Raw genomic sequence first — 21,690 nt, forward strand, 5'->3', positions numbered from 1 at the left:
AGCTCTTATCTTCCTCCCCATATTCCATTTTGACCCATATAGCACAATTTCAACAAGAAGTTATGTAATAAAGCAAATTACATTGCTTTCATTTTGTGAATCAAAGGAATGCCTAGCATTATTAGTATGAATTTGTGCACATGACAAGGCAGTGCAGGGTAGGGTAAATAGTTTTACAGCATTCTGAAGTATTCTGAATTAGCTTTTACCCCTTGGGTGGGAGATGCACATGCTTAGCACAGGAAGATTTACACTAATCTGTATAAATGTTGTAAACCCCACCCCACCTCGATTAAAATGTAAGCTCTTTGTCTTATATTATGTTTTCTTAAAATCTGTATTTAAATCCCCATCACCAAGCAGAGTACCTTACACAGATTAGGAACTTAATAAATGTGGTTGAATTGAAATAAATTTGTATACTCTATTACTCCACCCTTATTATTCCCTTTTCTTTCTCACTTTAATGTTTGTTTGATAGAATAGCAGAATCTCAGATTTTGAAGGGACCTCAAAGGCTACCTAATCCAACCTCTGTATGAAATAGATTCCCCTCTACAATATAACCATTGGATTATTATCCAAAATTCAAAGATCTTTGTTGAGGCTCACACTTCTACCTCCCAAGGCAGTTTTTTTTCCCCTATAAATTGAGCCAAAATCTGCCTCTTTGAACTTTTCACTAATTGATTCTATTTCTGCCCACAATGACCAAATAGAACAAATCTAATCTCACTTACAAATGATAGCCCTTTAAATATGAGAAAAAAGCTATCATGTTTTTTTCCTGTTTTCTCTTCTCCAAGATCACTATGTCCAGTTCTTTTAATTGATTATCATATGTCATGATATTGAGGGCCCCTTTACCACCTTGCTTGTGCTCTATGTGAAAAAGTGTTCTTTCTAAAATGTATTATCTTATGCTGAATACAACACTGATGGAGATTCAGATCTCTAAGCAGGAGAAAGACTGGAAGGTATATTTTGGTCTTGATAGGCATAGGGATGATGAGTAAGGTAAGTGATTGCCTCATTGGTTAAATGGTTCTATTGTTTTGATTACTTTACCCAGATAGAGAGGTAGAAAAGAGTAGGATTGGGGCTAGAAGTGGGAATAAGTGAGTATGCATACTGGCATGATGTCAAGATGGCCTGCTAACATCATGCTAGGGCCTGGTTTAGGCTAGACATCAATAACTCTTACCAGTCAGGATCTTAGGAACCCAAGGCAGAAACTGGAATGTTAGCTTGGGTCCAAGGTAGAGGCAGAGGGAAAGGAAGGTCAGCATTCATCCTAGTTTCACCTTTACTAATACAAAAAGTGCTGCCTTGAATATTATGGTATATATGGGCCCTTTATTTCTGTCTTTTACCTTCTTGGTCCAGTAGTAGAATCTCTAGGTTAAAATTTACAGACATTTTAGTCGTGCTGTTAACATAATTCCAAATTGCTTTCCAAAATGATTGGACCACTTCACAGCTCCACCAGGAGTCCATTAGTATGCCTGTCTTTCTGTAGCCCCTTCAACTTTCACTGTTCACTGTTCTTTGCCTCCCTTCTTTTGTCATCTTTGTCCTGCCTTCTTTTCTCTGTATCTTTTTGAACTTGCTTTGAAATAGTACAGTAAAACTTCAAGCATTTTCATTACTTAAGACCATATGCAGTCAAAATAAATATAAACACAAATAGGTTCATTGCTCAGACTATTTGCTCTGCTCCCAAGATTATTTACTGCTACTACTATTAATGTTCCACACACTGTCAGTCATGCACTCTATACACCACAACCCTGGAGCAGCTACTGGCAACATGCCTGCTGCTGACAAGAGTTGACACTGATGATAGGGACAGCAGTAGATAGTTTTAAATAGTGGGACTGAGTTGGGAATATGTGTGTTCAGAGAAAAGGGCTGGAGCTAGTTTGGAGAAGCAATACCAAATCATTATCATGCTCTATCACCCACTTTTTACTCTTGTGCAAACTATTTTGGGTAAAGCAAAGATCTGAGTGGCCAAAAATAAGTAGGTGAGATTCTACCATATTTGATATATCTTAGAACTTAATAGCCAAAAAGAACGTTAATTATCACCTAGTCTAACTTCTTTATTTTTCAGATAACTAAAGCCCAGAAAGGTTAAATGAGTTGCCTAAAGTTATCCAGATAATTAGTAGCAGAACTGAAATTTGAACCTGTCATGAGCTCAATGATTTAGAACTTTTATAGTCAGTGGTTATCAAAAAGTAGGCCAAGAATCCCTGTGAATCATCAGGTTGATTGAGGGAGAAAATGATAAGTTATCTTCTGGACATGTAGAGTTTGAGATGCCTACAGAACATTTAGTTCAATATTTATCCAAAAAGACAGTTGTGCCTAGCACTAAAGTATAATGAAGAGTGCCGGCTTTAGAAGACGTGGATATGAATCTCATCTGTGACACTTGGTTGGGTGAACATGAGCAAATCATTTAACCTCCTTAATGAAACCTACTAGCTCAGTGCCTTTTATATAGCAAATACTCAATAAATGTTAGCTGATTGTATGCATGGATAGGTGGATAGATTTATTCATGCTATTGCATTTCACATACGTACATGTTCTATTTGGAAAGACAACTGGAACAGGTATGTATGTGAAATGCTAAATAACAATACAACAACTAAATGAAAATAAATCAACAAGCATTTTTAAGTATTTACTATGTGCCAGTCACTGTACTAATTGGTAAGTACACAAAGAAAGGCAAAAACACCGTCCATGCTCTCAAGGAGCTCACATTATGATAGAGGGACAACATGTATAAAACTACATATATAGAGATATATCACATAGATGTAGAATGAACTGAGAGAAGAAGGTATAAGCAGCAGGGAGAATTGGAAAAGGCCTTCTGAACAAGGTAGGATTTGAGCAGAGTCATGAGGGAAGCCAGGTCATGTAAGAAATAGATGTGACAGGGAACATTTGAGGTATGGGGGATAGTCAATGCAAAGGCACAGAGTTAGGAAATAAGAGTGTAGTGTAACATCAAGGAGGTCCATGTAGCTGTATTGTAGAGTTTGTAGAGGGGAGAAGACTGGAAAGATAGGAAGGAGCCATGTTGTGATGGACTTTGAATGTCAAATGGAAGACTTTATAGTTGACTCTCAAAGTAATAAGGAGCCACTGGAGCCCATTATGGTTAGACGTGCATTTTAGGAAAACTGCTTTGGTCACTGAACAGAAAATGGAACAGAATGGGGAAAGACATGAGGCGGAGAGACCAGTAAGAAGGCTATTGTAATAGTCCAGTCAAGAGTGGACAAAGTCCTAACAAAGTATGGTGACTGTGAGTAGAGAGATAGAGACATATAAGAGAAGGTAGAAATGACAAGATTTGACAACAGATTGAATATGGTGGGGGTGGGAGGTGAGTGGGAGAGAAGTTAAGGGTGACACTGACTCTGCAAGCCTGGATGACTGGGAAGATGCTGGTACCCTTAACAAGTAATAGGGAAATTCAGAAGAGGGGAGAGTTTGAGAAGAAAAATGAGTTCTATTTTAGACGTGTTGAATTTGAGATGCCTGTAGGATATTCAGTTCAAGATGTCCAAGAAGGCAATTAATGATGCAGGACTGGGGCTCATTAGAGAGTAGGGCTGTCACAAGCTACTTCATAGTATATGAAAGTACTTCTTTAAGGGTCTGTGATTTCCTGAGTGTGAGTATTTTCTCCAACAGTACAATTCATGACCCCCTATGACTTAGGAAGTAATCTTTGAGAGTTGCTATGGCCAAAAAAATTCAGCTTCCTGAAGCCAACCTGTAATGAATCCCTTCAAACTTAGTGAGGCTTACCCTTGTAGAACAGATTATACAGTCCAATGGTGAGACCATAATAATAATAAACATTTATATAGCACTTACTGCATACCAGTCAGTGACTAAGCATTTTACAATTATTATCCAATTTGATCCTCACAACGACCCTGGGAGGTAGGTGCTATTAAAATCCCCATTTTGCAGATGAGGAAATTGAGGCAAACAGAGATGAAGTGACTTGCCCAGGGTGCCCCAGCTAGTAAGTGTCTAAGACTAGATTTGAACTTTTCTTCCAACTCCAGGCCAGTTCTTTATCCACTGTACCATATAGCTGCCTCGTATAAAGAAGATTTTGCACCTTGGTAAGATTTATCAGAGTTTGTGCTCTGCTGGTATAGCTTTATGAATCAAAGATCATGTCCATGTCACAGCAGAATAAGATTGGACTAGTGAGGACTTTAGTGGAGATGAAAACACCATGCAGCTTTCTCCATCTACCAGTCACAGCACTCTGTGGAGTTCTATCTGGAAGGCTCTACATTGTGTCTGAAGTTTTATACTGAGTTTCATCCTTAAGAATTGTTTCCATTTCTGTGATGAATAAAAATCCTTACATTTTAATGGCTTGCCATAAAAATGAAAAGTAAAGCATTATTGAGTAATATAAAAATGGGTATATAAATGAAAGCAAACTCTGCATCATCAGCAGTTCTTTCCACACTGCATACATATGAAGACTGGCTTGTGACTATAATTGCTATTTGCAGAGCCTAGTGATGTTTGTAATTCAGCCTCTTCAATTTGTGATTACCTAGAAATATTTTTTTTTTTTCAAAAAGAGCCTCCCAGTTTCTTCTTGCTAGCCATCAGGCTGTCATTCCTTCTGCTGTAGCATTCATAGCAATTCAAAGCTCTTTCTTATCACTTGAAGTTTCAACGTCTCTTATAGTTTCTCCGGCTCACTCTTCCTGAAGTTGTCCTATTTCTACTCTTGGTACTGCAGCTGCTTGGGTTTCTTCCCACAAGAGTTATATTTCACCAAGCATAGCTGCTTGGGTTACTGTGTTCCAAGAACACATCACCATTAATCCTTATCTTGACAACTGTTTAGGGAAGGTCATAGGTTACACTGATGAAATTGTTTTAGAAGTTGGGAGGCTTTCCTGCTGTGAACTTTGAATAGTAATTTTGGTATACTTCTAATACATACTTACGTTCTACTTTTTATTGTAGTTATTTGTGTGTTTATTATATCTGCCTCCTAGATTATAAACTCTTGAGATTGCATGCTGAGGTGGTGTCTTATTTAATATTTTTACCTCCCTTCTCCCAGCATCTAACACAGTGTTCTCAACATAGTACATATATAGTCAATATTCATTTAATTGAATTCAAACAATATAAAGTTAAAATCCCACAGCCTTTAGAAAGTTAGTATACCACTGTGCACTGGATGTGTGAAGCCATTCAGACTTTTGCATGTCTTCCTGAATAAGTGTTTTTAGAACTCAGTTATCCATATACCAGCTAACTGATAATTATTTTTAGGATTTTTGAAGCCATTGATAACATATTTAGTTGAATTTCCCAGAAGACTTAAAAGTGTGAGGAGTTCATTGGTGAACCAACAGAGTAGTGTCTTTGCAGTGATGAGATCAGAAACCAAGGGATTAGCAAGGGAAAGTCATGAGCAAATAGAAAGAGCAGCTATTGACTAATGTTTGAGATATTTCTATAACAAGGCCTTGTGGTAACATTTTCATAGGATCACAAAACTTCAGAGTTTGAAGGAAGCTCCATGGCCACCTAGTTCAAACCATATTTAAAAGAAAATTCCTTCTCTAACATTCCAGGCACAAGTGATCAGCCACCCTTTGCCTGGAAACCTCCAGTAAATCTGGAAGTCCACCATCTTCCAAGATCCCTTCTGTTAGGAAGTTTCTTCATACATCCAACCTAAATTTGCCTCTCTGCAACTTTTTCCTATTACTCTGAGATTTTCCCTTCAGGGCCAAGCAGAAAAAAAAATCTTATCCCTCTTCCTGGTGACAAATACTTGAAGACAGCTATCATATCACCCCTAACTGAGTCATTAGTATACGACATTGCAGAGATTCACTCATTCATGATTCACTTTGCTACTACTTTGGGGATTTTCCAATCCAGCTTTGTGAAAAATATTATACTTATGTTCCTTAGTTATATCTGCATTCTCCCACTAGGTGTTCTGGATGCCCAATTGGGTATTGATCACACCACTGATTGGAACAGTATTTGAATAGTATTAGTTAATCTAATACTCAACACTTCATACAACTACAATCATCAAATAAATATGTCAGAGTCTCCTGATGAACAGTGACATAATAAGATGTCACTGTTTGGGTCATCCATGTTATCTTTCTCTTGCTCAGCATGAATTTTGAGAAAGCTAATGAATCAGAAATAGTTTAAGCAATGGAGAGGATAGTTAAAGTAAATGTCAGAAAATCAGATAGGCTAAAAATATTAATTGGTGAACTGACAAGCTAAAAGTACATTTCACAACATAAAATTACATGATGATAACTGTAGGCTGTCCTTTATTGAGCCAATATAGGTATTTTTAAGATTTAGTGGTTATTAATAGTATTTGTGTTTTTCTTTAATTAAAATTTCATTCTTTTCAAAAAATAAATTCATAATATTTTAGTAAATTTTCTCAATTCTGTGTTATACTGTGTAAATCAAATCTTACCCTGTAACCTTCAAAATAATTGAGTTCAAACAGCAACAGCAGCAGTAGCAGAACAAAGGCAGTTACTAAATACAGGCTTTAATTCTATCTTTCAATTCCAGTCTTGGTCTTGTGGTAAAGAGATTTCTGGTGGTTACTAGCTGCAAAGATATTGGGCAGTATTTTAGTGTTTTTTTCCTACATAAATGTTTATCTGTAATTGCTATCAATTTTTTATTTTCCTTGAGTTATGCATCTAGTTGCACATAGATGCATCCCAATTCCTAACTCCCTTACTTATAATTGTATACAATGGAGATTGGTTATCATACATGATCTTGATATTAAAGTGTCAAACAGGATTTGTGGAAAAGCTATTTTAGTTTGTAGTTTAGGATGAATTTTTATCAAATTGTGGATTAGCTGAATCTGCACTGGGCAAAATTATTGTGTATGATTAAATCACAAAATGGTTATTGCATTGTGTCATCTGAAGCACAGTACAATTTGAATCACCAAAATTCTATTTTTTAAGGTTGCTTAGAGCAGAGTTACCTGGAGTTTTCCAGATAGATGAGATTCTTGGGGGCCAGGGAACCCACACACATGCATGTGGAAAACTTTGGGCAAACCATTCTGTATTAGTTAGGGCCAAAATGGAATCCTAGAATTTAAAGATGGAAAGGACCCCAGACATCATCTAATCCAGCTGTTATCCCAAAGCAGAAATTCCCTCTACAGCATCCCTAAGAGATGGTCATTAAGTATCTGCTTGAACACAATATATCCAATGAGAGTATTAGGATTGTATGACTGTAGAATATGTCTCTTGACCTTTGGCTCAGGCATGCTTCCCCCATTATGTTTCATGCTAGGTATGTCCATTATTGAGTGCTTTGTACACTATACTTAAAGAAATTTAAAGAAAGAGCATGGTATTTTAGAAGCCATGTTATACTGTAGAATCATACTGAGTTGTGCCCCGTCATTTTTATGTAAACAACTTTCTAAATTATATATCCAACATATATTAAAATCAATTAAGGGGCAAGTCTTAATGACATAATTTACTTATTAAAATATAGCAGATTTTTAATAAATATAAAATGAAACTACAGAATTTCAGTTATAAGGGACCTCTCAAAACTACTTACTTCAACCAATATCTGAAAAATATTCCTTCTGCAGCATGTTAGAAAAATTGTCATCTAACTTTTCTTGGTGTGATGCAGAATACATTCTCTCGCAAGGCAGCCCATTCTACTTTTGGGAAACTATGATTGTTAGGAAATTTCCTCTATGAAGCCTAAATTGTTCTCTCTGCAACTTCGCCCACTGTTCCTAGTTTTGCCTTCAAGGGCCATATGAACCAAGTTAAACCCCTTTTCCAAAATGTTTTTTTATATTTTTAACTTAAACCTGGTAGTCTTTCTATTCTCCAGAATCAGTCAGTAATCATTTATTAAGCACCTACTATATGCCAAGCATTTTGCTAGGCACTGGATATACAAAAAGTCAAACAAATAATCTCTACTCTCAATAAGCTTATATTCTATCAAGATATATATAATATACATATATATATATAATACAAATATATAATATGTATTGCATATCAGGATATAGAATATGTACATAAAAATACATCAGGATGGTACTATTTCTTTAAAAGAAAGAGGCCCAAGACTGTTCTTTGTCCCTTCAAGGGATTTTACTCAGACATGACTGGTTAGCCTTGTTCCTAAGATATTTTTGGCTTTTGCATTTAAAGAACTTGGAATCGCCACTTGCTAGTGCTATTGGAATTAAAATTATGACCTTTAACAAAATGGTTAATTTTCCAGAACTTCCCTTCACACCATCCAGTAGTCAAATATTTTCATTCTCCATGAAATGAGGAAATGAGTTAATACTAACCAAAATAACTACTTCACCATTAATGATCATGTGCATAATCATAAGACATACTATACATATGTACATTGAGAAAGTAGAGAACAAACTGAACTCTTGTGATGAATAGCATACAGATTTAAAGGTCAACGTGGTAAGGCCAATGATATCCTTTAGACCAGTGAATGTCCTCTGTGGTTAAATCTTTCAATTTCTACAGCAAAGGTATAACTAAAATTCCCTAGTATGAACTCTTTCTCTTCCATTTTGTTTCTGAGGCATTCTGGGATTTTACAAAGCAGTTCAAGGTGTTCTTCAAAACAAGAATTATAATAATAGATGGCATTGTTTTTTGATGATGCAGAGGATAAGGCCTTGAAGTCTTACTTATAGCTGTGTAAGTAGAGAGAAGAGGTTGAATATGAAGAAGTTTTGGAGGTAATAACAGCAAAATTTGGCAAATAATTAGATAAGTGGTATGAGAGAGGATAAGAGGAAAATGCCAACATTATCCACTTGGGAATCTAGAAGAATGGTGGTATCTTTGACATGAAGAAGAGAGAGTTCATGAAGGATGACTTGGATAAGAGATAGACTAGAAACAGGAAGACCAGTTATTACAGTTGTCTAGGTAGGAGGGAATAATAGCCTGAGCAAATGTGGTTTCAGTGGGAGGTAAACAAATGTGACAGTTGGAAGAGATATTGCGAAGGCAGAAACCACAGGACTTAGCAATCGATTGGCTGTAAGGGAGAGTGAAGAATGACTCCAAGGTTTCAGGTAAAGATATTGAGTGGTCAATTCTATTATTAAGAGAAATAAAGAAGTTAAGGGGAAGGGGAATTTTGGGTGGCGAGGTAATGTGTTCAAATTTGACATGTCAAAGAAAAGAGAATGTAAAAGTAACCAAAACTGCAGGTAAAACAAACATCAATAATCAAATGCTAAATCCTATGTACAAGAGAAATGCAAATATGATAACAAGTAGTTTCCATTTTGATTTATTTCTGATCATTCTGATATTTTTTGTGTTGTATTATCAATTTTATTTACAGTTCTATGGATCCAGCAAATTACAAATATATTTAAAAACAAAACAGAAAATGTACCACATAAGGTTCCAGCAACCATGCTGATGGAATCCAGTACAAATGGTCATTATCTAATCTCACCTGGATTCTCCACCTCCTCCTAATTTATTCCCTATCCTACTTAGCACAGAAACTTTTCCAAACCTTTTCTTTCCTCAAGATCGCAAAAGCATCACATTGTTATTGACTTACTGGCTGACATTGTCATACCTTCTCAGATGAAGTCCTTTCATATTTTGCAGAGAAAATAGATGCCATTCACTATGAACATTCTCTTCTATTCTATATGTATTTCACAGTTCCTTTATATCATCCCTACTATATCTTCCTTTACTTCAGTCTCTGATAGAGAGGTTGCTATTCTCTTCATCAAGACCAACCCCCATATACATATATATATATATATATATATATATATATATATATATATATACACATATATATATATACACATATATATACGTATATATGTACATGTATATATATGTATATATATATACATATATATATATATATATATATATACATCCTACTGTCTTCTCCAGCAAATTGATCCATTATTACTTGCACTTTCTCTAATCTTCAAACTCCCTATCTATTGTTTCCTTCCTTGCTGTGTATAAACATGTACAAGTCTTCCTATTCCTAAAACTCCCCTAGATACTACCCATCTTAGCCCCTTCTCTCTACTAATACCACCAGCACCCTAGTTCAGCTCTTTTCACCTCTAACCTGGATTATTGTAATGGCCTTCTAACTGATTTCTCTGCCATCAGTCTCACTTTTCTCCAGTCTTCACATAGTTTCTAAAACAATCTTGCTAATGAGCAGGTTTGACTGTTCCTTCCCCCTGCTCAAAACCCTCAGTAGCTCCCTGCTACATATAGAATGAAATACAACTGCTGTGTAGCTGTGTGCTCCTTTCATTGCAACAGCTTGTTGTTTCTCTAGCTTTTTTCATCCTTGTCCATGCTTTGCTATGAATTTTCAAATGGAATTTACCCAAGAGTCCTTCCTTCAAATTCTTAGAAAATGAAATATATTCTTTAGGAATGAAGATTGGGACACATACAACTACTGACCCATTGCTTTTTTCTGATTGACAGTTTGGAAAAGGTTCTCTCCCTAGGAATGGGGAGAAGGAAGGAAAAGGATGCTGACAACTTTTAAAATTTCCAGTAAAACATGAGAAAGGAAGAGAGGTCATAGGTTTACCTAGGGAAACTTGCTGTAGGCCTTAGGACACTGCCTTAAACTCTGTATGTCATGTTTCTTTCAATGTTGTTAGTTTATTTCCTTTCTGATCTGTCCCCTCCCCTATTTTTTTTTAAACCAAAAAGATGCTTTTAATCACTACATGCCTCCAGTACTTACATTAGAGAAAGGCAGTAGGTGATACTCCTATTTTCCTCAAAGAAGTGTGGCCAGAACTGGTGGCAGCTTACTGTTTTAGGAATCCCAATCCTCTTCTAGGGTCCAGAAGATTTAAAAAGTAAAGACTACACCCCACAGAATGAGCACATCTGCAAAACTGATCCAAAGGAGTGACTGTTTTCCTTTCTGCAGGCAGTTTCAATTTAGTTCAGTCCAACAAGCATTAAGTATAATAGGTGAAGAAAGGAGGGAAATTCATTCCAATCATAGGTAATGAGCAGAGGCACAGAGACAGGAAAGTGTGGAGCACATTCAGAGGACAGACAAAGGTTCCAGTTTAAATAGATCACAGAGCAAATATATGGAAGGGAACAATATGACAAAAGTATGGTGAGCCAGTGGAAAATGCCTTGAGTGACAGGCAAAGGTTAGGTAGGCATCATGGAGCCTCTGGAGAAAAATGAGTACACAGTGACTAGTGCATAATTAATGCTTGTTGACTGACTGACTACTTAATTGAGAAGATTGAGGTTATCTTACAGCAACTCCCTCAACTTTTCTGCTCAGGATTTCTCAGTGTCATAACCCAATCTCTCCTCTTTCCATTCTGTCTCAAAGGAAGAGGTATCTCATCACCTGCATTCTTGATCCATTTTTCTTGTCTTCTACCTGGACAATTGCAGTAAACTCCTTACATGTTTTTATGCCTTGACTCTCTCCATCCTTCAATTCACCCTTCAAGTATTACCAGGATATTCTTCCTTATGTATACATCACAATTGGGAAATGTCTGAACAAGTTGTGATATATGATTGTGATGGAATATTACTGGGCTATAAGAAATGATGAGCTCAATGGTTTTAGAAAAACAGGGAAAGACTTGCACAAAATAATGAAAAGCAAAATGAGCAGAACCAGGAGAACATTGTATACAATAACAGCAACATTGTTTTAAGAATAATTTTGAGTGAATAAGTTATTTCATCTATTATAAATACCCAAATTAGGGCAGCTAGGTGGCATGGTGGATAAAGCACTGGCCCTGGATTCAGGAGGACCTGAGTTCAAATCTGGCCTCAGACACATAACATTTCACTAGCTGTGTGACCCTGGGCAAGTCACTTAACCCCATTACCTAGCCAAATAAAATAAATAAATAGATACCCAAATTAACTATAAAGGACATATGAAGAAAGACACTATTGGCATTCAGAGAAAGAACAGTAAATAGAAGTATGTATAGAATGATTTTACATATACACACACACATACATACATACGCACACCTATTTGTCTAGACACATGGTTTAGACACATTTAGATGGTAGCCATCTCTAGGGTTGGGGGGGGAAGAAATTTGCATGATAATTTTATTATATATTTGAAAGGAATAGCAAGTTGTACATAGTTGATCTGCAATTTCATGTACAATTATCTTTTCTTTATTGTACGATGTTATGGAAATGCTTGTTTTATTCCATAAATTAAAAATAAAATTTAAAAATAAAACACTAGTCTCTGTGCTAAGCCCAAGGATACAAAAAAGACAAGAACAAAATCCTTGCACTCAAAGAGTTTAGATTCTAATGGAGTAGTCAGCATGCAAATAACTATGTACATTCAAGATATTTGAATACAGATAGAGAGAGAAAGAGTGAGAGAGTGAGAGAGAAAGAGAGGTAAACACTTGATGGTGAGGGAGATAGAATGCTGGGCTTGGAGTCAAGAGGACCTGAATTCAAATCTGGCCTCAGACACTTACCTGCTGTGAATCCCTAGGCAAATCACTTGACCTTCAGCTCAGTTTTCCCAACTGTACAATGGTGATGATACTAATAATAGCATTTATCTCACAGGGTTGTTGTGAGGATCAAATTAGAGTAAAAGCTTTTAGGACAGTGTCTGACACATATTAAGCACTATATAAATGCTTATTCCCTTCACACTCACACACACACACACACACACACACACACAAACACACACACAAACACATGCCAAGGAAGGTAATCTCAGAGGGAAGGAACTGGGGGATGGGAATGGGAACAGCACTGTTTCACGTTGAATTTGGGATTTTAGTTGATTCTTGAAGGAGCCAAAGAATCTGGGAGACAGAGATGAAGAGGGTAGGGCAGGATGGGGTGGTGGTAGGGGCTGGGCAGCCAGTGAAAAGGTAGGACTTTGGAACATGGAAGGAATAAGACATTCAGTAATCCCAGTATGAATGTGGAGGAGGGGGAAAGATTGACACTGGGGCCAGAAGTGTCAGGGCACAGACATGGAGTTAGGTGCTGAGGCGAACAGCCAAAGGCAGAAGGCGGTGTCTGGATCAGAAGCAGGAGTTCAGGTAGTAAGTGTCTCAGGAGCTGCTGCTAGGCTGAAAAGGATCTATACTAGTATAGCCAAGAAGGGGAGTTGCATGTGTAGATATAATGTAGTTTGCTGCATTTGGTTTCGTTGTAGGTTTGTGCATGTATATATCTGGGAGGCAGTGTGGGGTAGGGGATAGAGAGATGGCCTAGAGGCCACAAAGAAGTGAGTTCAGGTCCTACCTCCTACACCAAGTGGCTTTGGGCAGGGCTCTCAAGTCTAAGTTGCAGTGAAGATGCCTATCTGAACTGATAGAGAGAATTTCTCCCCCAGAAGTTCCTAATGCCAATAAAATCATGGATCTAGGCCCTCTCTCTTTCCTGTGTGAGGCCAGCTCAAGCTTCTGATTTCTCTAAATTACCTGTAGATGAAGGACAATTGGCCACAGCAGCAGTATTTCCTGCCACCAGAAAATAACATCTAAGCAGCAGTGAGCTCTATGGAGGGAGGGAAAGATGTCTTTTACCTCAGAGGCTGTCAATAGATGAAATATCCCCAAGGTCAACAGTTTCTACAAATAGGCCAGCAGAGTTCCTGAGGAGAAGCTATCAGAAAGAGCTGGAGGGGTAATGAGCCACTACTGGACCAGCTTCTCCCCCCCTACCCCCACCTTGGAAAAAATTAGACTTTTTGCCCAAAAAAGTCTCCTTGTGTTCTGGGGAAGTTGAAACTCTGAAACTTGCTGGGCTGTAATGAAATGTTTCTAAATGAAGCAGAGGCAAATGTTTGAGTAACCTGAGGCCATGCCCTGCCACTTTGCTCTTCCCCCAGCTGAGCTCAGAGACAGAGCTACTCAAGTGGAGGGTGGAATTAGGTGGGTGGCTGGCTAAAGTTGAGATATTTGTGTTGCCACTCCTTTATTTCCCCCATCCTACGCTCTTGCCTTTATTCCCATTGCCAGGGGGCAGGAAACAGCTCACACTGTACCCACACACACACACACACACACACACACACACACACACACACACACACACACACACACGGATCTCTTTTCTCAGCCTCCAGACCAGACCCTACATCATCCTCTTCCAATTAAGATTCACGGGGAGCCTCGGGGTTCATGGCACTGTACTGAATGTTTCACCTGCTTCCTCCTCCCCACCCCACAGGGAGCTTTACTTAATCCCTCACAATCTGTCTGCCTGGCAATGACAGGATCAATGTCAGGCCAAACACTTCACACCTTAACCTTGACATGTGGAGCAAACTTTGGTCTCATGTTCACTACAACGAGCAGAAGTTGTTGTGTGTGTTTTGCTTCTAAAATCTCATGCTCTTTACACTGGGCCCAGTCTTCTTTGCTTGATTTTGTATATGTCTTTCTAGGAGAAGAACTTGGACTGGTTTCCTCGGATGCGAGCCATGTCTCTAGTTAGCAATGAAAGTGACAGCGAGCAAAATGAAATTAGAAATCTGCAAGAGAAATTAGAATCAACCATGAGTCTGGTCAAACAGCTGTCTGGTCAGCTAGCTGAACTCAAGGAACAGGTAAGTGTTAACAAAATGGGTAGAGCGTGCCTGGAGTGGAGACCAGGAGACTCTTGGAAAGAAAACTTTATCAAAAGGGATTTTTTTCCCTTGAAGTACAGTGGATGAAACAAAATTAGGTCTGATCAAGATCTTCCATATTGGTCAGTAACACCAAAGTTCCCTCTTAAAACCACATATTTCAAGAGAACAGTGCAAAGCCTTAACTTAGGATTCAAGTACATGGGGGAAATTAAGTAGAATTAGGGCAAGGGGTGGGAGTATGGTAAAGAGGTGAGAGGATTAGAGGATAGTATAAGGAATGACCACTACTCTGCATGGCTAAGGTAAACTAGACAGAGGTCATGGGAAATGAGATAGTTGGGGGGCTTGGAGGCCATATTTTGGGGTAAAGGAGAAGAGTATGAACCAGGTTCTTAACTTATTAGAGAGGAGGGAGAGTGACCTGGTCCATAGATGTCAGCAACAAGAGTTTGGGCATGAGAGCATGAACTTTAGAGGAGAAGGAAGAGATGGTTGTCATCTCTGTAGATGACACAACATCCCATCAAAGTGGGATGGTCTGAAAATGGCAGGGAGAGCAAGAGATACAGAAACTCCTTCATCTGGCCCCGTGTGTCAGGGAGTATGAGAGGAACATCCAGTCTTGGAAAGGGTGCCAAAAGATGTTGTTCCTTTAAGAGAAAGTTTGAGTTTGTGAGCACCAGAAGATGGGAAGCTTCTGAGAAGAGATCTAGGAAACTATGATTAAAGATTTAGATCTAAAAGGAACCTTAGAGGTCATCTAATCCAATCCTCTGATTTTACAGATGAGAGACCTGAGACTCAAAGCGGTGAAATGACATATTCACAGTTACCCAGATCCCCTGGATCCAAATCCAGTGATCTTCCTACTGTGTAACAAATAGAAGGTTCTAAGAGGGCAAAATGAAAATGGATTGTAGAGGAGTATATTGGGAGAGAGCTAGTGCTGACTTTGTTAGTGCTGTGGTAGGGCAGATCAGTACCAGAAAAGGTGTGACAGCTACAAGATGTTGGATGCTTTGGAATCGGGGTCAGGTTGCTGACCCTGGGATGAGTTGGAGGGGTGAGGTGGAATGTGCATTCCCCTGGAGGTAAAATTACATCCTGAGGATGATGGTGTCTGGGGCCCAGCCCTAGGTGCACCATTCTACTTGCAGCTTTGCAATAGTACTGAGCTCTTTACCCTCCAGGGAGTTACTTTCAAAGGCTGGAAAAAAGTTAATACTAAATACACAGGTCCAGCTTGAGTCTTGATGGATAATATTTTCTCTGGCGTAATCAGCCAAGAAAGCAGAACACCATTGGTTATGTTCTAGTCATACAAGTCAATTCCTTCTTGCGTGGCACCATATTAATAATAACTATATTTCTAATAACAGCTGTAATCATTGTTCTTAACATACTTATTACAGTAGTAGGTTGGTTTAGCAGGCACAGAGTCATCTTCAGGATCAGGAAGAACTGGGTTATATGTATGTCATCTATTATATGTGAGACTGGCAACTTTTAGTGCTTCTTAACCTCTCAGGGTCACCAGGCAACTCTAAGGCTGCAAGCTGAAGAAAAGGTGATGATCCATGCTGATATAGGGAGTTTCCCTAAACCAATGAAATCACAAATGTGGTCTGATCTCCATTATTTTTTCTTATACGTTTGTGAGACATAGTTATATATTAAAGGAATCATTGTCTCCTGTTTCCTAGCTGCAGGTTAGAATGTTGGTAGACATATCTTTTAAGATTAGTCATATGTATATGTTTCTCTGTGGCACCTAGCAACGTATGGATGTTAGAAAAAAATTAAGCCATGCCTATCTATCACAGCTCAATAGTATTCATTAATAGTTGAGAAAATCAGCTTATCTCTCTATCTCTCTCTCCCTCTGTTTCCTTCCCCCTTCCCCCTCCCACCACAGATGACAGAACAAAGGAAAAATAAGCAGAGACTGGGCTTTCTTGGATCAAACACACCCCATGTGAATCATCACATGCCACTGCACTGATACCATGGGGGGAAGCCGTGACTAGCCTTTCATCAGTATCCCTGCTTGATTGCGGAAAAAAGAACTGAGATCGAGGGGAGTGAACAGTGCCTATTGTTACAAACTTAAAAACAACTGAGTGCCAAGATGTTAAGTGGTTTTGCTCTGGGAACAATTTACAACTGTTTTTCATGGTTGAGAAGACCACAAATGAAAATATAATAGCTACAAAGAGTACTTTGGGGTACATGTTACACATTCTTCAAGCAACCTGAAATATCTTCAGTTGAAGAGAATGATTGGGGAGGAACAGGGTGAGGATGAAAAGGAAGGCAGATAGAAATTAATAGGAATCAGGTTTGTCTCACTGTATCAAATATCTGCCATAGTGGTACAGCATCTGCAAAAATCTGTTAATTATAGTAAATAAGTTGGGGACACAGGAAATAATGTTGCTATGATTTAATTTCTACTAGTGTAGAAAAACAATGAGAGTTGCAAAAATTGTTAATGCTACTGAATTTTAGCTGTCACAAGGCAATTTTCTTATTTATAACATGAAGCACAATGGATTTACAACAGTGGAAATTTAATCCTTTGGAGCTTATGCATGTTACATTGACAACCTAACTGGAAAAGTGATTTCTTTTCTTTTTCTTTTTTGGATTCAGATGTTCTCCATTAATGTGGCTGCAAATGGAAATTTTTACTTACCTTGTTGTTGAAATGTGTTTTGTAGTTATTTATATTCTAAGATTTTAAAAAATAGGAGAAAAACCCCAAAGTAAGCTCCATAGAAAGATTTTTTGAATACATCTGTACTATTAAAACTCAGATTGAGATTGAAAAATTAAAAAGGCTAAAGATGACAGAAATCTTGAGGGACTTAAAATAGTAGGATTATATTTTATATGCACGTGGTAGGAGTAATTTGATTTGTGCATGCAATGCTTAAGGAAATCAGCAGTCTTATTTATGCTATTCCTTTAGTTGAAAAGAGAAGCCAAGAAGTTTATGGAAAATGAGATAAAATGTTGGTTTTAGTTGAAATTTTAACTATCGAACAAAGGTTTTGAAAATATATTGAAGATGTTTAAACCCCTTCCCAAAGGAAAAATACTTTTCATATTAAGTTATAAAAGAATATTCAGAACTAGCTAGAAGGGCCAAATGACAAAAGAAAACTAATTTTTTTTACCTGCCCTCCTTCATTCTACAAGATTATTTTTATAAATATCATATTTAGCATGTTATGGCAAGATGCAGATAATAAAACCTTAGAAAAATAAGAGCAATGTTATAGAGCTGAGAGCTTGGTGATCTTGTATGGTTTAACATTTTTGTCCCATATATACAATTATAGAATACTTCAGTACTTCAAAGGATTCATGGTCCCATTGGTATAGGTAACTTCTTTTACTATTACTAAAGCAAATCTCAACTTTTCTATCCCATGTAGGCAATCTTCATAAGCTACCACAATACTTTGACAGTTCTCTGCTCTCATTGACATGGGAGTATCCCTTCCAACTGTGCAAATTGAAACCCAACTTCTCATCTTGTGTAAACTTTTTCATGTTTCTCTATACGTCTTCCACAAAGGGGATCACCCAATATGTAGAGGGCCTCCTAAATCTCTCAATAATGTATTAGGTACCAGTGAATCACGTGGGCAATCCATCAGATTTATCTCACTCACTAGATGACCAGCTCACGTTATTTTCCAGTCCAACAGTCCTTTGATAATATCTATTGTGTTGCTTTTTTTTTGCACAATACTTTGTTCATAATATCCTACATCTTAGTCAAGCCCACCGTGACTCCATTACCCTTTTGATGACCCATACCTTTCATTCTTGAGAGAATGTTCTATCCCATGCTTCACGGACATATAACATCATTAGAAGAATAGTGATGACATTTTTCAGAATTGACTTTTCCATGAAAAGGAATCATTCTGAGCATTGCACAGTTTCCCAAATGCAATCTGGCCTGTTCTGTTCCTGTTAAATTCAGAGTACAGTGCCTCATTCATCTGTAAGTGTCTGGGTGAGGAATGTGTACTGACAGATAAGCTCATTGGAGTCATAGAAGCATACAGTAGAAAAGCCCTAGAGGTTCTCTCATCCGTTTAATTTTATAGACGAGGAAGCAGACTCAGCCCCAAAATTCTACAGGTAGCAAAGTGTCAGGGCTGGAATTTGATCCAAATTGTATGACTCCAAAGCCAATGCTTTTTTCCACTGTACCACACTGACTCCTACTGGTCACCTAACTGAATAGCACATAATAGCTATTTGGTTTGGTGTTTTACGTGTGGATAGTAGACTAAGCGCTTTTGAGTGATTGTGAAGGTCATCTTCATAATCAGTGTCATCATCATTACTTGTGATGAGCCCCACCAAACTTAGCCAAGCTTTTCCTCTGATAGCAGAGAATCAATTACTGGCCCACTGGCCCATACTCAAAGCTATGCCACCTTGATAAGACCTCCCAGGGCCTTGTGCTCCATTAATACAGTCTTAAAGGGCTCAGGGTCATCTTACCATAAGATAGCAAAGCAGGACTTTCGTGGAAGTCAGTTATAGAAATTGAATTTCAAATTCTTTAAGATGTCACATACAACCACCATGCTTCAGTTCAATACCCAGCCTGCAAAACTCCTGAAAGGCATTAAAATGTAATTGGGAAATATTTAATGTAATAAATAAAAATACAACATAGATAATGTTAATTTGTGGTTTTCTAAGTCAATATGCAGTGGACTATTGTGATCCATTTCTGTGAGTTTGGCACCACTGTAACAGTTTCAAAACTCATTAATTTCTAATAAAAGTTAAAATATACATTCACATAGGAAAAAATAATAAATAAAAAATCAACTTTGCTCCTGACGACAGTGAGATGCTGCTGGTAGCACCTGAGGAAGATGGTGTGCATGTATGTGTGTGTGTGTGTGTGTGTGTTTGTGTGTGTGTGTGTGTGTTTGTGTGTGTGAATCAAATCTCTGAACATCCTTGATATGGGCCCATCAGGGCAAGTGCTCCTTATCCTGACAAAAGAGATCTTCATTTGTTCAGTCTCTGAGGTACAAACTATTGCAATTGATTCAACTGCTCCTTACTCTTGACTAAACCTTTAAATCACACCATACCTAAATATTTTATAAGATAGTCATTCTAGCCAATGATGGTTATAAACAGTATTAGAAAAATGCCTGCTAATGAAAGTATTTTCAAATTATTTAATAAAAGAAGGAAAACCGTCTTGGGGATGTGCAGGGCAAGACATAGAAAGGTGAGATTATGATCTCACTATGATTTTACAGCTGGAAGGTACTTTAGAGATCACATAACCTAATCCCTCATTTTTTAGATAAGAAAACTGAAGCCCAGAGAAGTTTTGTGATTTGATCAAAGTCCACTGTGAATTGAAAGCAGAGGCTCCATTCAAACTCAGGTTCTGTGAGTCTTAAGTCCAGAGCTACTGCCACTCACTATACCATAGCTAAGCTACACTGCAGATTCCCTTGCATACAACTTAAGCAACCAATACCATTCCTCCATAAGACGAAGTTTTGTACTCTCTGAATGGAGAGAAAGAACAAATTTATTTGTTTGCACTGATGTGAAATACTAATCCTCAGCTACTCTTTCAATTGTCTAGCATTCTCTCTCATTCCTGCTTCATAAACAGTTCCTTTCTCAGGAAGAGATCTTCTTGTGGAAGATTGCTATTTGGAAGCAACCTGAGATCTCAAAACCAACACCCCTCATCAGATAACACTTGCCTACCGTGTTTGCTTCAGTTTTATCATCCAAAAGAGATCTTGCCATCAACAGGACTATCACTTGCACAGTTTATAAATATTATTCAGTTTTGCTTTGCTGTTACTTCCTTCTCTTCCTCCAGTTGCTAATGGAAAGCCTAGGTCCTTTAACACAAATAGATATACCAAGATATTGATGTCAGCTTAAGGATGATAATTGGAGTGTGTGTGTATGTGTGTGTAAATAACTGCTTTACATTTGTAAGCATACCTTGATGCAATTGGTATGCCTGTGAGTAATGTGCTTCATATTAATGCAAATTTAACAAAATAAAAATAAGCATCTTTGAACTTAACAGCTTAAAAGAAAATCAAATATTTGACTATTAAAACCCATGTTAGTTTTTTAAAACATGATGGAATGATGAATGTAATTTTCAATAAATAAAATAGTTTGACCATTTTAAGTTCTATTCCCTTGCTCCATTTCCAAACCTAAGAACTTCACACAAATATGTTTTTTTAATTAAAATGTTCTTAGATGAGATAGTGTTTTCTGTTGTATGAGAGGCTGTACTGTTGTAATAAATGAATTACATGCTTAACAAGATTTGTCATGTTTTAAATGAATTTACAAGAAAGATTCTTTTCCTTGAGCACCAAAATCCATTCAATTGGTGGTCAGAATCCAGTTTCTAGTTAAAGATTGTTCATGCAAGTCAAAACTAATTGATCTCCTTCTAGCCATGTTCTCAGCTGACTAATCAAAGTCTGGACTGTTTCCTTGGTTTGTAGTTCTTGCCTTAGTGCAGAGAACCTTGCATCCCTAGGGCACAGAATAATTATGTGAGAGTAGATGGGGATGGAACTTGTGCATTCTGGGAAGTAACCAGGAGAAAAGAGAGGCAGCCCTGTTTACTATGTGCTCAGTATAGGACTACTAGCACACTTGAATATAAGTAGATAGTTGGAGCAACAGGCATATAAATGTTGCTGAGACTAGAATTAATATAACAAATCATGTTTAACCATCAAGTGTGAATTTAAGAATGCTTTAGGAAGTAGTTACTATAAGATAATAAGAGAGGCAGCTGTGGTGTAGGATAGAGTTGGAAAGATATTATATCCCCTCCCCCTGCCCCATTTCTAGCCTCTTACATATTTTGGCTGGCCATATAAC

General features: G+C 37.6%; 1 protein-coding gene across 1 annotated transcript in view; it reads left to right on the forward strand.

The window, feature by feature from the left end:
- The window catches only part of ITPR2 (inositol 1,4,5-trisphosphate receptor type 2), a 509,346-nt gene extending 488,228 nt beyond the window's left edge, over positions 1-21,118 (forward strand). Inside the window, exons 56-57 of the mRNA XM_020965011.2 lie at positions 14,575-14,736; positions 16,676-21,118. Coding sequence (XP_020820670.1) covers positions 14,575-14,736; positions 16,676-16,762 — 249 coding nt within the window. The 3' untranslated portion in view covers positions 16,763-21,118. The remainder of the gene's footprint in view (positions 1-14,574; positions 14,737-16,675) is intronic.
- The last annotated feature ends 572 nt before the right edge of the window (positions 21,119-21,690 follow it).

The sequence above is a fragment of the Phascolarctos cinereus genome, unplaced genomic scaffold (genome assembly GCF_003287225.1).
Source record: "Phascolarctos cinereus isolate Bilbo 61053 unplaced genomic scaffold, phaCin_HiC Scaffold_1;HRSCAF=81, whole genome shotgun sequence".
NCBI classification, from domain to species: Eukaryota; Metazoa; Chordata; class Mammalia; order Diprotodontia; family Phascolarctidae; genus Phascolarctos; species Phascolarctos cinereus.